The 12,517-nt window shown below is 43.7% G+C and overlaps 1 protein-coding gene across 5 annotated transcripts in view; it reads right to left on the bottom strand.

Annotated features, from left to right (window-relative positions):
• The window catches only part of ARMC9 (armadillo repeat containing 9), a 182,821-nt gene that overhangs the window by 150,151 nt on the left and 20,153 nt on the right, over nt 1-12,517 (bottom strand). For all 5 annotated transcript variants that reach the window (XM_018058243.1, XM_005676668.3, XM_018058256.1 and 2 more), the window contains exons 7-8: nt 11,691-11,715; nt 2,811-2,968 (exon numbers count right to left, since the gene is read on the bottom strand). In XM_018058243.1, the coding sequence (XP_017913732.1) occupies nt 2,811-2,968; nt 11,691-11,715 (183 nt within the window). The remainder of the gene's footprint in view (nt 1-2,810; nt 2,969-11,690; nt 11,716-12,517) is intronic.

The following is a 12,517-nucleotide window of genomic DNA, read 5'->3' on the forward strand; positions in this document are numbered from 1 at the left end:
GAAGATCCCTGGAGAAGGAAATGGTAACCAACTCCAGTATTCTTGCCTGGAGAATCCCATGGACGGAGAAGCCTGGTAGGCTACAGTCCACGGGGTCGCAAAGAGTCGGACACGACTGAGCGACTTGACTCATTCATCAAAACTTTAATGCCCATAACTTCTGACCTAGCAGTTCCATTCAGGTGCTTATCTTCCCTACATTCGAGGGTATACTGTATATATAAGGATATAAACAGTATGTACAACATTTTGTGTTATAGCAAACAAAAAAATCTAAATGTTCATCATCAGAGATCTGAGAAATTATGGCTCACCCTTACAGTGGGAAAATGTACAAGCATTAAAAAGAATGAAGCGGTGTGTGGTCATGTGGAAAGATTTCCAAGATACGCTGAAAGTGAAATGCAAGTTTGAGAAGGATAACGGGTTACATAACCCCAAGTAGTATGTGTATATGCACACGCACGCACATGTATGTGCAGAAGGGTTCTGAAGTAATACACAAGTGTTACTCTTGCAAGAAAACGAGACTAAGGAACTATGTGTGGAAGGGGCCTTTTGTTCTTAACTATATACTCCTCTGAAGTGTTTCAATTTTTTACTATGAGCATGTATTTCTTTTACAATAAAAACAAGCTAGTTCAGATTCCAGTGCTGCCCCCTGCCCCCAACCCCATGTCTCCCTGTCTTGATACTGGAGGCCCTTCCAACCCCCTGCCTGGTGGTGTGTGGGCCTCTGCTCCCACACTCCAGCAGTAAGAGCTCAGGTCCCACCTGTGGTCAGCGGGCCACGCCTGGCATCACATCAACCCTGGCCGTGGCAGCCACACCACAACGATGGCAGTTATTGTCTAATAGGAGAGACGGGAAAAGGAAAACACGTTTTCTTTTATTTCTGTACTATTTGAATTTTCAATGTACATGCCTTCTTTTCTTCTTTTTTTTGTTAACAGTGATTATATAAGCCATCTTTGTTTTGTTTCTGGTACTTCTCTGTACTAAAGAAAAGTCGGTACGTGTTATTTTCAGAACTAAAAAACCCAAACAATTTTCAAGATACACATTTCAAATGCTCCTCACTAACTGCAGGGTGAAACACAAGTTCCTAAGCACAGTCTACAAATCTCCCCGTGACCGTCCCCGATGCACCTCCCCTGCCTCATCTTGCAGCGCATGCCACTCCCCACCCCCTAGCTTCGGCTATTCCAGCCACACCATGCAGCCTTCAGCAGTTCTGTGAACGTTTATGTGCTGTGTTTTCATCCGGACAAAGACGTTTCGGTGTAGGGTATTAAAACATATTTAAAAGAATCCACCTGCAATGCGGGAGACCTGGGTTTGATCCCTGGGTTGGGAAGATCCCCTGGAGAAGGGAAAGGCTACCCACTCCAGTATTCTGGCCTGGAGAATTCCAGGGACTGTGCAGTCCATGGGGTGGCAAAGAGTCAGACACGACTAAGCAACTTTCACAAGCTTTATAGCAAGAAGCAATCCACAGTTGTTGCTCTGGCCTAGAGTTCTGGGGTAATCCCAGGGAACTGCATAACTGACTCCTTTCAAGTGTTTACTTAAATGAGCCCTTATGAAAGTAAAAACCTGGAAACAACGCTAATGTCCAACAATAGAGACCCAACACGCTAAATAACCTGATAGAAAACACAGCCACAAGAGGTGAGCATCGTAGGAGGATATTTAACGACTTCAAGAATGCGTGATTCGGTATTTAGGAGAAAAGCAAACTAGAAGACTGTGTGAACTGAGCCCATTTCTGTAAAACACATGCATCCAAGTTTTGGGGAAAAAAAAAAAAGTCTGGAATGTTAACAAGTGTTATTACTAAGTGAGATAATGGCAGGTAATTTTAATCTTATTTTTGCGTAGTTCTATATTTTTGAAAACTTCTAGAATACATTTCATTTTGTAATCACATTTTTCAGGTGCTAAAGCAAGTTTAATACATAAATCTACATTGGTGATAAAGTTGTATAAAGCTTAAAACATACACATATAGACACACACAGGAGTACAAGTAAAACTGGGGAAATCAGGATAAAGCAATAAATTGTATCAGTGCCAGTATCTTGGCTGAGACACTGCACTATCGTTTTGCAAACTATTACAACTAGTGGAAACTGGGAAGAGGATACAAGGACTCTCTGCCCTATGCCTTAAAATCACACGTGAACCCACAATTACTTCCAAAAAAACAACTTATATTTCCAGAATGTGATTTTATTAAGCTTTCTATCTTTTTATTGAGTAAAACACTCAAGTCACTCCCACTAAAGTCGGAAATAAGACAAACATGCCCATGAACTCATTCAACTCCCAGAGTCTTAGCTAATCAGTTAAGTGGGGGGAAAAAGAAAGTTAGGATCTACAAGGGGGAAAAAAAAAATCACTATTTGAAAGTGATATGACTGCCACTAGAATAAAGGAGGATTGATCAAAAGAATCTCTCAGATTAATGGAGTTCAGAAAGGTTACTGGATACAAAATCAGTATATGAAAACCCATAGGTCTCCTATATACCAAAAGAATATCTCCCCCCATTTTTATGCCACAACATAATTTTTTTTCTGCTGCCCATTTATTCTTTGCTAACACTAAGAACAGGCTAGAGAAATAAAGACGCAGTAGGTAATGTGTCAGGAAAAATGGGTGAAATACTGCAGCAGCGTGATAAACAGCTGCACCCGGCTTGTAAAGTTGGGGGACAAGTATCACTGGCTGGGGTGGTGAGGAATCACCTGTGCCCACGACTCATCTTTATCTCAAGAAGACACGTGGACAATGGGGGACCTCCTTACCATCTTGCCACTGACTGTGGCCTCCAGAGAATCCACCAGCTCTGCCGTGACTCCGATGAGGTTGTGGTAGTCGGCCTGGATCCTGTTGTACCGTTTCAGGTACGTCATGGACCTCCGCTCAGCTTCTACCAGCTGCTGGTGGAGCTGCTGCAACATGTCTAGGAAGACAATTTACAGTGAAACAAAACTAAAAAGCGATGTTTAAAAAGAAAGAGTCTACAAGGGGCTTCCCTGGTGGCTCAATGGCAAAGAATCCGTCTGTCAGTGCAGGAGACACGGGTTCCATCCCTGATCCGAGAAGATCCCACGTGCCATGGAGCAACTCGGCCCATGGGCCACAGCTACCGAGCGTCCACACTACAGCCACTGAAGCCTGAGTGCTCTAGGGCCTGTGCTCCTCAACCAGGGAGGCTGCTACGTCCCGACTAGAGAGTAGCCCCTGCTTGCTGTAACTAGAGAACAGCCCCTGCAGCAAGGCGCACTCAGCACAGCCATAAATAAATACATAATTTTTTTAAAGAAACAAAAACAAAATTTAAGAAGATTTTTTAAAAACCCTACAAAATAAAAAATAATTATATTCTTCTCAAGTGAATGCCATGCCTCCTGTGAGAATATTTTACTATAACAATGAACTTAGCACTGTGTATTGAACACTTCTGTTTATGCCACATTTACTTACAAAGTGCTTTGTAATCACCGATCTTTTAATTTCTTCTTTTTGGCCGCACTGCACGGCAGGTGGGATCTTTGTGTTCCCTGACCAGAGATCGAACTTACGCCCCTTGCATTGGAACCACAAGGTCTTAACCACTGGATGCCAGGGAAGTCCTTGATTTTTTTTTTTTTAATGTTTTGCCGTGACAGTTCAACTGCTCATCACTGACTTTCCTAACAAAATCTATTTCCTTGGCTGAATCCCATACAACTTCAGTTCCTCTCTCTACATATACGAGAAATGAAGTCAATGTTTCTTTCTATCATCAATTCACAAAATGGCTGAACCAAAACCGAGTCTTTTTCTCTGTTTGTGCCCTGTGAGTCTGTATGAGGGATAAGTTCTTCCTTTTAAGTAAAAGTTAGGGCCGCGTGACGGGTGCTGAGAAAATTCAAATCCACAGTTAGGTAAGATGCCAGGTGTTCACTCTGCCAGTCTGAGAAAGCATAAGCCACCCTACCAGGTCTTAGAGCAGTACCCTAGGGTTTTCTTCCTGGAAGTCCACCACCACCCTGCCCCGTCGCTCACAGCGGAACAAGATGGCCAAGCCACCCTGGGCACAGCCGGACTCTTCATCAGTGTCCACCCTCCTTGCCTCTGTCCTACCTTCTCCCTTGCCTGGAAGATCACACTTTTGATGGAAGGACCTGTTGCTGCCCCCACACCCATGTTAACTCACTGTGTCCCAATCCAGGTGCTGTCTAATATGTAAAGTCTTCATTTTAGAACACATTTCATGCATACAGAAAGACTTTAAAATTATAAAGACCAAATACAGGCATTATTTTATAGTAACTTTAAGGAATATAACCTATAAAAATATTGAATCACTATGTTGTATATATACCTGAAACTAATATAATACTGTAAATCGACTATGCTGTGCTATGCTTAGGTGCTCAGTCGTGTCTGAGACTCCATGCACTGCCTCACACCAGGCTTCCCTGTCCTTCCCATCTTCCACAGTTCGCTCAAACTCATGTCCACTGAGTCGATGATACCATCCAGCCATCTCATCTTCTGTTGTCCCCTTCTCCTCTAGACCTCAGTCTTTACCAGCACCAGGGTCTTTTCCAATGAGTCAGTTCTTTGCATCAGGTAGCCAAGTATTGGAGCTTCACCTTCAGCACCAGTCCTTCCAATGAATGTTCAGGGTTGATTTCTTTTAGGATTGATCTTTAGGATTTCCTTTAGGATTGGTTTGATCTCCTCGCAGTCCAAGGGACTCTCAAGAGTCTTCTCCAGCACCTCAGCTAGAAATCATCACTTCTTTGGCACTCAGCTTTCTTTATGGTCCAACTTCCACATCCATATATGACTACTGGAAAAACCAAAGCTTTGACTTTATGGACCTTTGTTGGCAAAGTGATGTCTCTGCTTTTTAATACATCTAGATATGTCATAGCTATCTTTCCAAGGAGCTAGTGTCTTTTAATTTTGTGGCTGCAGTCACCTGGTGGGCCATACATGGCAGCTATTATTATTATTTCCTTTCATGGAAAAGGGTCAAAGATTTTCTAAATGTATTTCTATATAAGTAGATCACTTGAAAAAATGGCAGAAAGGTTATGTCCTAAAGAAGTGGTATGTAAACTCTGAAATACATCAGAATCATCCCAAAATAAAAATGTTCAGGCTTCAACTTCAGAAACTGATCTTGTGGATACTGGGTAGGGGCTAAGTACCTACACTGTTAACAAACTCCTCAAATGGCTCTGACACATAACTGCATGTTTGAGAAACACTGCCCAAAATTATCTATTCCTCTTAATTTGTATCCTAAACAGCTACGATGATAACCCACATTCCACTGTATTTAAAAAACCTTCATGTTTCACAATTGTTGATGTGCAGAAGTAAAATACTTTAACTATTAAAACCCCAAATATCACATAATGAATTATTATTATTTAATACCCATCAAATTTCAGTATTGGAAGATAACTTTAAAAAGTCATCTGAAACAAATTTATATCCAGTATTTGAACCTCTGGAGAATATCCCTGGAAATCATTTATCATTCTCCTAATACAATATTGAGACTCACTACCTTCTTTACCCACTAAGTATTATTTAAGCTTTTTCATACATCCAGAACTCAAAATTATATAGATAAGAACTTTCAAGGATGAAAATTTTAGATTATTCACAGTCCCATTTTATGGTAATAAATATTAGAGAGAATCTATGAGATTTTTCTCAACATGTACCGAGTGGCAGAGGAATGAAATACCAAAACCCATTAGCTGGGTCAAATGACTTCTCAAACCATCAATGTTGATGTCACCCAAGTAGTCCCTCTTGAAACGGGACTGCACCAAAAATCTCCCCTCAGAAACTCACTGTCGATTAACTAAATGTAAGGGACTATTTGTGGAGCTTTTACCTTGAGAATAAAGAAATGGAATTTATGACAGTTTCAAAGTATGGTAACCTGAGAGAAAAGAGCCCTAACTACCAGCAGCCTACAGAAAAGAGTTGCTGTTAAGTTGCTCAGTCATGTCTGACTCTTTGCAACCCTATGGACTGCAGCCCACAAGGCTCCTCTGTTCATGGGATTCTCCAGGCAAGACCACTGGAGTGGGTTGCCATGCCCTTCTCCTGAACCAGGGATTGAACCTGTGTCTCTTCGTCTCCTGCATTGAAGGTGGATTCTTTACTGCAGAGCCACAGGGGAAGCCCACAAAACCCAGTATTTACTTATAAAAATTAGTTTCATTCATGGAGAAAAAAATTCAAATTTTATAAACAGGAAAGAGAGAAGTAGGCAACTCCTTCTCTGTTAGCAAAAACAATCTATCCAAAGACATCAATGTGCAGAGAACTTAATAATTATAAACAGGACCTAACCATTACTGTAAGATATCTGGGTTACAGCTCAAAATATCAACTCTATTTCTGAGCATTAAACAGAACTCTGACTCTTTCTTTTCCCTGTCAAAAGTTTTATGAGACAAGGACAACTAAGCCAAGATGCCTTGCCTTCCAAGATGTTAACTTTTTGTGGAGATGTCTTGCCCCATGTTATTTTAATGAAACTGCCATAGTACTGCCAGCAAAACTTATTGAGACACTTTATATTTCAAAGTCACTGACATAATTTGTGCAAAAGTCCAAAGAACTGCATTCTTTGTCCATTTTTTGGACAAAGAACTGCAAGCTTTAAACAAAACATATATACAACTAAAAGAATGCCAGTTAATGTCACAGACAGTTTTTTTAACTCCAGCATGAAATGAAACAATAACAAAAGTGATGGAGATCTTCACTACAGTACAGCCATCAAGTTTTCCCGTGTTAACATTTACACTTCATTTAGTGCATTGCTTTTTTATAAGTGTAGATGAAATTTCACTTTGGAGACTCCCCCTACGCTGCTCAAGACAATACCTTTCAAAATACAGAAATTTTTTCTAACCTAATATAAAAATCAATGCTAAATATTCACTGGAAGGACTGATGCCGAAGCTGAAGCTCCAATACTTCGGCCACCTGATGCGAAGAGCTGACTCATTAGAAAAGACCCTGATGCTGGGAAAGATTGAAGGCACATGGTGAAGAGGGCGGCAGAAGATGAGATGGTTAGATACCATCACTGACTCAATGAACATGAATCTGAGCAAACTCTGGGAGACAGTGCAGGACGGAGGAGCCTGGTGTCCTGCAGTCCACGGGGTCATAAAGAATCCGATACAACTCAGCGACTGAACACAACAATATAAAAAACTAAATCGATCACCCTATTTTTACAATATATACACTTTTTTTCTTTGTATTTAGATATAAATCAGTTCTTTGTTCTTTTGCTAATCCACAAACGCTGGATGAAGAAAGTTAAGACTAGAAAGAACTAGGAATCAGTTCAGTTCAGTTCAGTCGCTCAGTCGTGTCCGACTCTTTCCGACCCCGCGAAGCACAGCACACCAGGCCTCCCTGTCCATCACCAACTCCCAGAGTCCACCCAAACCCATGTCCACTGAGTCTGCGATGCCATCCAACCATGTCATCCTCTGTTGTCCCCTTCTCTTCCTGCCCTCAATTTTTCCCAGCATCAGGGTCTTTTCCAATAAGTCAGCTCTTCGCATGAGGTGGCCAAAGTATTGGAGTTTCAGCTTCAACATGAGACCTACCAATGAATATCCAAGACTGATCTCCTTTAGGATGGACTGGTTGGATCTCCTTGCAGTCCAAGGGACTCTCAAGAGTCTTCTCCAACACCACAGTTCAAAAGCATCAATTCTTTGGCGCTCAACCTTCTTTATAGTCCAACTCTCACATCCATACATGACTACTGGAAAAACCATAGCCTTGACTAGACGGACCTTTGCCAGTAAAGTAATGTCTCTGCTTTTGAATATGCTGTCTAGGTTGGTCATAATTTTCCTTCCAAGGAGTAAGCATCTTTTAATTTCATGGCTACAATCACCATCTGCAGTGATTTTGGAGCCCAGAAAGATAAAGTCAGCCACTGTTTCCACTGTTTCCCCATCTATTTGCCATGAAGTGATGGGACTGGATGCCGTGATCTTAGTTTTCTGAATGTTGAGCTTTAAGACAACTTTTTCACTCTCCTCTTTCACTTTCATCAAGAGGCTCTTAAGTTCTTCTTCACTTTCTGCCATAAGGTTGGTGTCATCCGCATATCTGAGGTCATTGATATTTCTCCCGGCAATCTTGATTCCAGCTTGTGTTTCTTCCAGCCCAGCATTTCCCATGATGTACTCTGCATATAAGTTAAATAAGCAGGGTGACAATATACAGCCTTGACGTACTCCTTTTCCTATTTGGAACCAGTCTGTTGTTCCATATCCAGTTCTAACTGTTGCTTCCTGACCTGAATATAGGTTTCTCAAGAGGCAGGTCAGGTGGTCTGGTATTCCCATCTCTCTCAGAATTTTCCACAGTTTATTGTGATCCACACAGTCAAAGGTTTTGGCATAGTCAATAAAGCAGAAATAGATGTTTTTCTGGAACGCTCTTGCTTTTTCCATGATCCAGCAGATGTTGGCAATCTGGTCTCTGGTTCCTCTGCCTTTTCTAAAACCAGCTTGAACATCTGGAAGTTCACAGTTCACATACTGCTGAAGCCTGGCTTGTAACTAGGAATATCAGTCATCATTTTCAGAAACACTATTTATAGCTCTGAACTCCAGAAAAATGATCAGTTGCCCATTTTCTGAAGGGGCCAAATGGATAATACCAGGAATGCTGAAAGATGTTATTTCTATATCCTTTTTTAGATGGCTAGGTGAAAATAATAATCCAACATGCTATGCTGCCAACTTAACTTTTTATTCCTAACACCATTTTTAATATACTTCCTTTTGAGAGACTTTTCCATACTCCAAACACTTTGCCCACCCTTCTTCCAAAGTTTAGGGAAATAATAACGAATTAAAAAGAGAGAACAAAAAGAAGAAAAGAAAAAGTTAATGGAAACTCACTGTGCCCATGAAACCTTCCTATTCAGACACATAATGATATCATCCAGTCACTCAAAGTGGTGACAACTAGCTGTGGTGATGCTGGGCCTGGGCCCAAGCCCCTGGCACAAGTGCCCTGCCGGGTGCTATTCCCTCATCTCCATGGCGACACTGCATTTGGGGGCTATTCTGCTGCAGACACACGCTGTGCCTGCCAGACTCAATTCCACAGACATCCTGCTTAGCTAGCCTCGGAAAACTCAAATCGAACTTAGAGAAGGCTCAGAACCCTGGTCTCCTTGCGGAAATACCAAATGAAAGGTCTGTAGAAAAAACACAGGCTCTTCTACGTGCACTCCCCCTACCTATGTTTATTTTTGCCTGCAAAACTGGGCCACTTACTGGAGACATAACTGGTTCCTGGCAAGAAGCTATTCCCCTAAACTGAAGGGCATGCCAGGTGACAGGCTGGCAGAAACTCGGCAACCCGGGAGAAGTTTCTCACCATCTTCCTGCCTTCAGTGCCTAGGAGTCCAAAGACCAAATCTGAACAGGGACTGAACAGACTCAGTCAAGTACTGAGGCAGTCCTCAGGGACCTGAAGACACAGGTGGGGCGGTGGCTTTAAAACATGACTGCAAACATGTGTATACCAGTGGCAGATTCATGTTGATGCATGACAAAATCAATACAATATTGTAAAGTAATTAGCCTCCAATTAAAATAAATACATTTATTTAAAAAAAAAAATGACTGCAAAATCTCTGACACTCCTTCCCGTCAAGAGGTGGAACGTAATTCTCCTTCCTTTGAATGTGGGCTTCAGGAATTTGCTTGTAATGAAGAGAATGCACCAGAAACAACACCGAGCTACTTCAGAGCCTGGGTGAAGAGGTGAAACGGCTTCCATCCGCACCCCTCTCGGGACATTCACCCTGGGTGGGATCCCGGCTGCCAGGCCCTGAGGAAGCCCAGGCCGTGAGGAGAGTCCACTTGGGGGTCCCGGCCCAGGGCCTGTGCTGAGAGCTCAGCCGACAGCCAGCATCAGCCAGCACACCTATGCTTGTGGAAGCCTTGGAGGTGGCTCAACCTGACCCGGCTCCGTCTATAGCCGGGAGAAACCCTAAGGGAGAACTGACTGAGCCCGTAACTCCCAGACCACGCAGGAGGATAACAGTAGCAAATGGACATGGCTGTTTTGTGCCACCAAGCCTGAGGTGGTTTGCTTGGACGGCTAGAGAAACAGAAGCAGCGAAGCGCGAGAGCATTCCCGGGAGGTGCACGGCGAGGCCCGAGTGCTGGCCCAGCTGCAGAGTTCCAGCTGTGCCGAGCGGGAGAAAACCGGGCAGGACCCGCCCTGGCCAAGGCCTGGACTTGCACTGACCCAGTACAGAGCTGTCCTGGGGGCTGCACTCGTCCTCGGGGTCACCGTGCTGTGGGCAAAGCTACCCCGATGGTTCAAGGCTGCGGTCTGCGACCCTCGGAGAGGCCCCCGTTGACCCCATGAGAACACATCTGCACCCCGCTCCTCCGTGTTCGGGCAGATGGAGAGGAGGGGTCCTGAGACCTGCCACTCCTCCACGTGGGGCCCTCGGAGCTCCAGGAGGGGTGGCCTGGCTGCGGAACTGGCTGTAAGTTGGAACTGCCGGGCTGGAGGCCACAGGGCTCCCAAGGTGGAGAACAGACACCCCAGGGCCTCCCACCTGAACTTAGTGAAGCCCCCCTAGGGATCTCAGCACTGCTCACCCTCCCAGAGCTAGAGAACCAAGAGCCAAATGACAACTTCCTAACGCTTTTGTTCTTTGGAAAACTTTAACTCTCTAAAAGGAAACAGAAACAATGGCAGGAAGTTTTGAAATTCTCTCTGGCAGGACTGCTGTGCAAAGGACAAATGTGCTGTTTCACGTAGTGACACTCCACCTGCTGGGAATTGAGGATGATGCCATTGGTACTTAGCAAAGGCAAGAAGCACCTCACACACCCTTTCCAACAGGGTAACTTCAGCCGTTTTCATAATCACGTTTGTCAGAGACAAAACTCCTACAAAGAACCCCACTTGTGGCCACCACGTTAACTAAAATTTTTCTCATCTTTCTGAAAAATGAAGGGGTCTGGTAAAAATGACTCATCATGGAAAAACCATCAGTTTATGCTAAAAATTTAAGACTGGAATTCCTACTTTGAATGTGAAAAATGAAAACGCTTTATAAGAATGGATACTCCAATGGGGTGGGAGGTGGGAGAGGGATTCAGGATTGGGAGCTCGTATACACCCGTGGCGGATTCATGTCAATGTATGGCAAAACCAATACAGTATTGTAAAGTGAAATAAAGTAAAAATAAAAATTAAAAAAAAAAAAGAATGGACACTCCACATGCTGCTGAGATAAGACCCCGTTAGACTAGACTAGTTCAAGGTAAAAGTGAAGACACGGAAACAACTCTCTCCCCACTTGTGCTGCACCGCGCCGTCCACCTGCTGCCGCCCTGACATTTTCTGGCACCTGAGTGGATTCTCCCCGTCTTAGTCATCTGACATACCAGACAAAGCTAACAGTACCAGCCACCCTGAGAAGTGGGCCTCAAGGAATGCAGAGAAAAGGGACGGTGAAGCACTTCATAAGTATTTAGACTTTCAAAGCCCTCTTTGGCCAAATCTGTGGAATTCTCTCCATTTCATTACTTATAACGCGAGTCGGCGAAGCTGTTATTTAAAAACGGTTAATCTAGATGATTTACCTTTGTTGCTTTGTCCATTCTCCTTCTGGGATGGGAAGAAGTTCAGGAAAACATGCATTCAGGAGACAGTACTCAGGGTATCCCTCTCATTGCGCTGGGCGATCTGGGAAACAGCCCCGGTGCGGTGAAAAAGAGAAATCTCTGGACAGGGAAGCAGGACCCGATGAACAGAGAAGACAGCTAACCGACTATCTCAGGACAGGTAACCCGAACCCCATCAACAGCTGAGACAGTTAACCGCTCAGGACAGGTAACCAGAAGCTGATGAAGAGCAAACACAGTTAACCGACTTCTCAATCCTGGGGTGACTACCCTTAGGGAAATCCTCCTCTCTCCATCTCAGAACCAGTCTGTGTGTCCAAAAGCCCCCGAACTGGCCTCCTTACCAAAACATTGGACTGAAAATGCAAATCTGTGTTCATACCCTTTTCCTCTGTACCTTCAGGGCTAAAGCAACCAGCCTAAGGAAACTGAGGTTTTGATGAAAAGAGCATGGCACAGCAACTGTGACCAGTCGCTATTGCGGGGTGGCCTGGGTTTGAACCTCAGCTTCACACATCTGGCCACATGACTGAAGGCCAAGGTGTTCACCTGTTTTATTTGGGTTTCCTTACTTTTTCTGGTAACAGCTTTATTGAGATGTAATTCACATATTATAGAATTCACCCATTTAAAGCATACATTTCCATGGTTTTCAATATATTCACAGAGCTGTCCAACCATCACCGCAATCAGGAGTGGAATATTTTCATCACCCAAGAAAGAGACCCTGTGCCATCAGCGGTCCCCACCCCCGCTCACCACCCTCCCCTGCCCTAGGCAGCCAC

This window comes from Capra hircus, chromosome 2, assembly GCF_001704415.2.
Source record: "Capra hircus breed San Clemente chromosome 2, ASM170441v1, whole genome shotgun sequence".
Lineage (NCBI taxonomy): Eukaryota > Metazoa > Chordata > Mammalia > Artiodactyla > Bovidae > Capra > Capra hircus.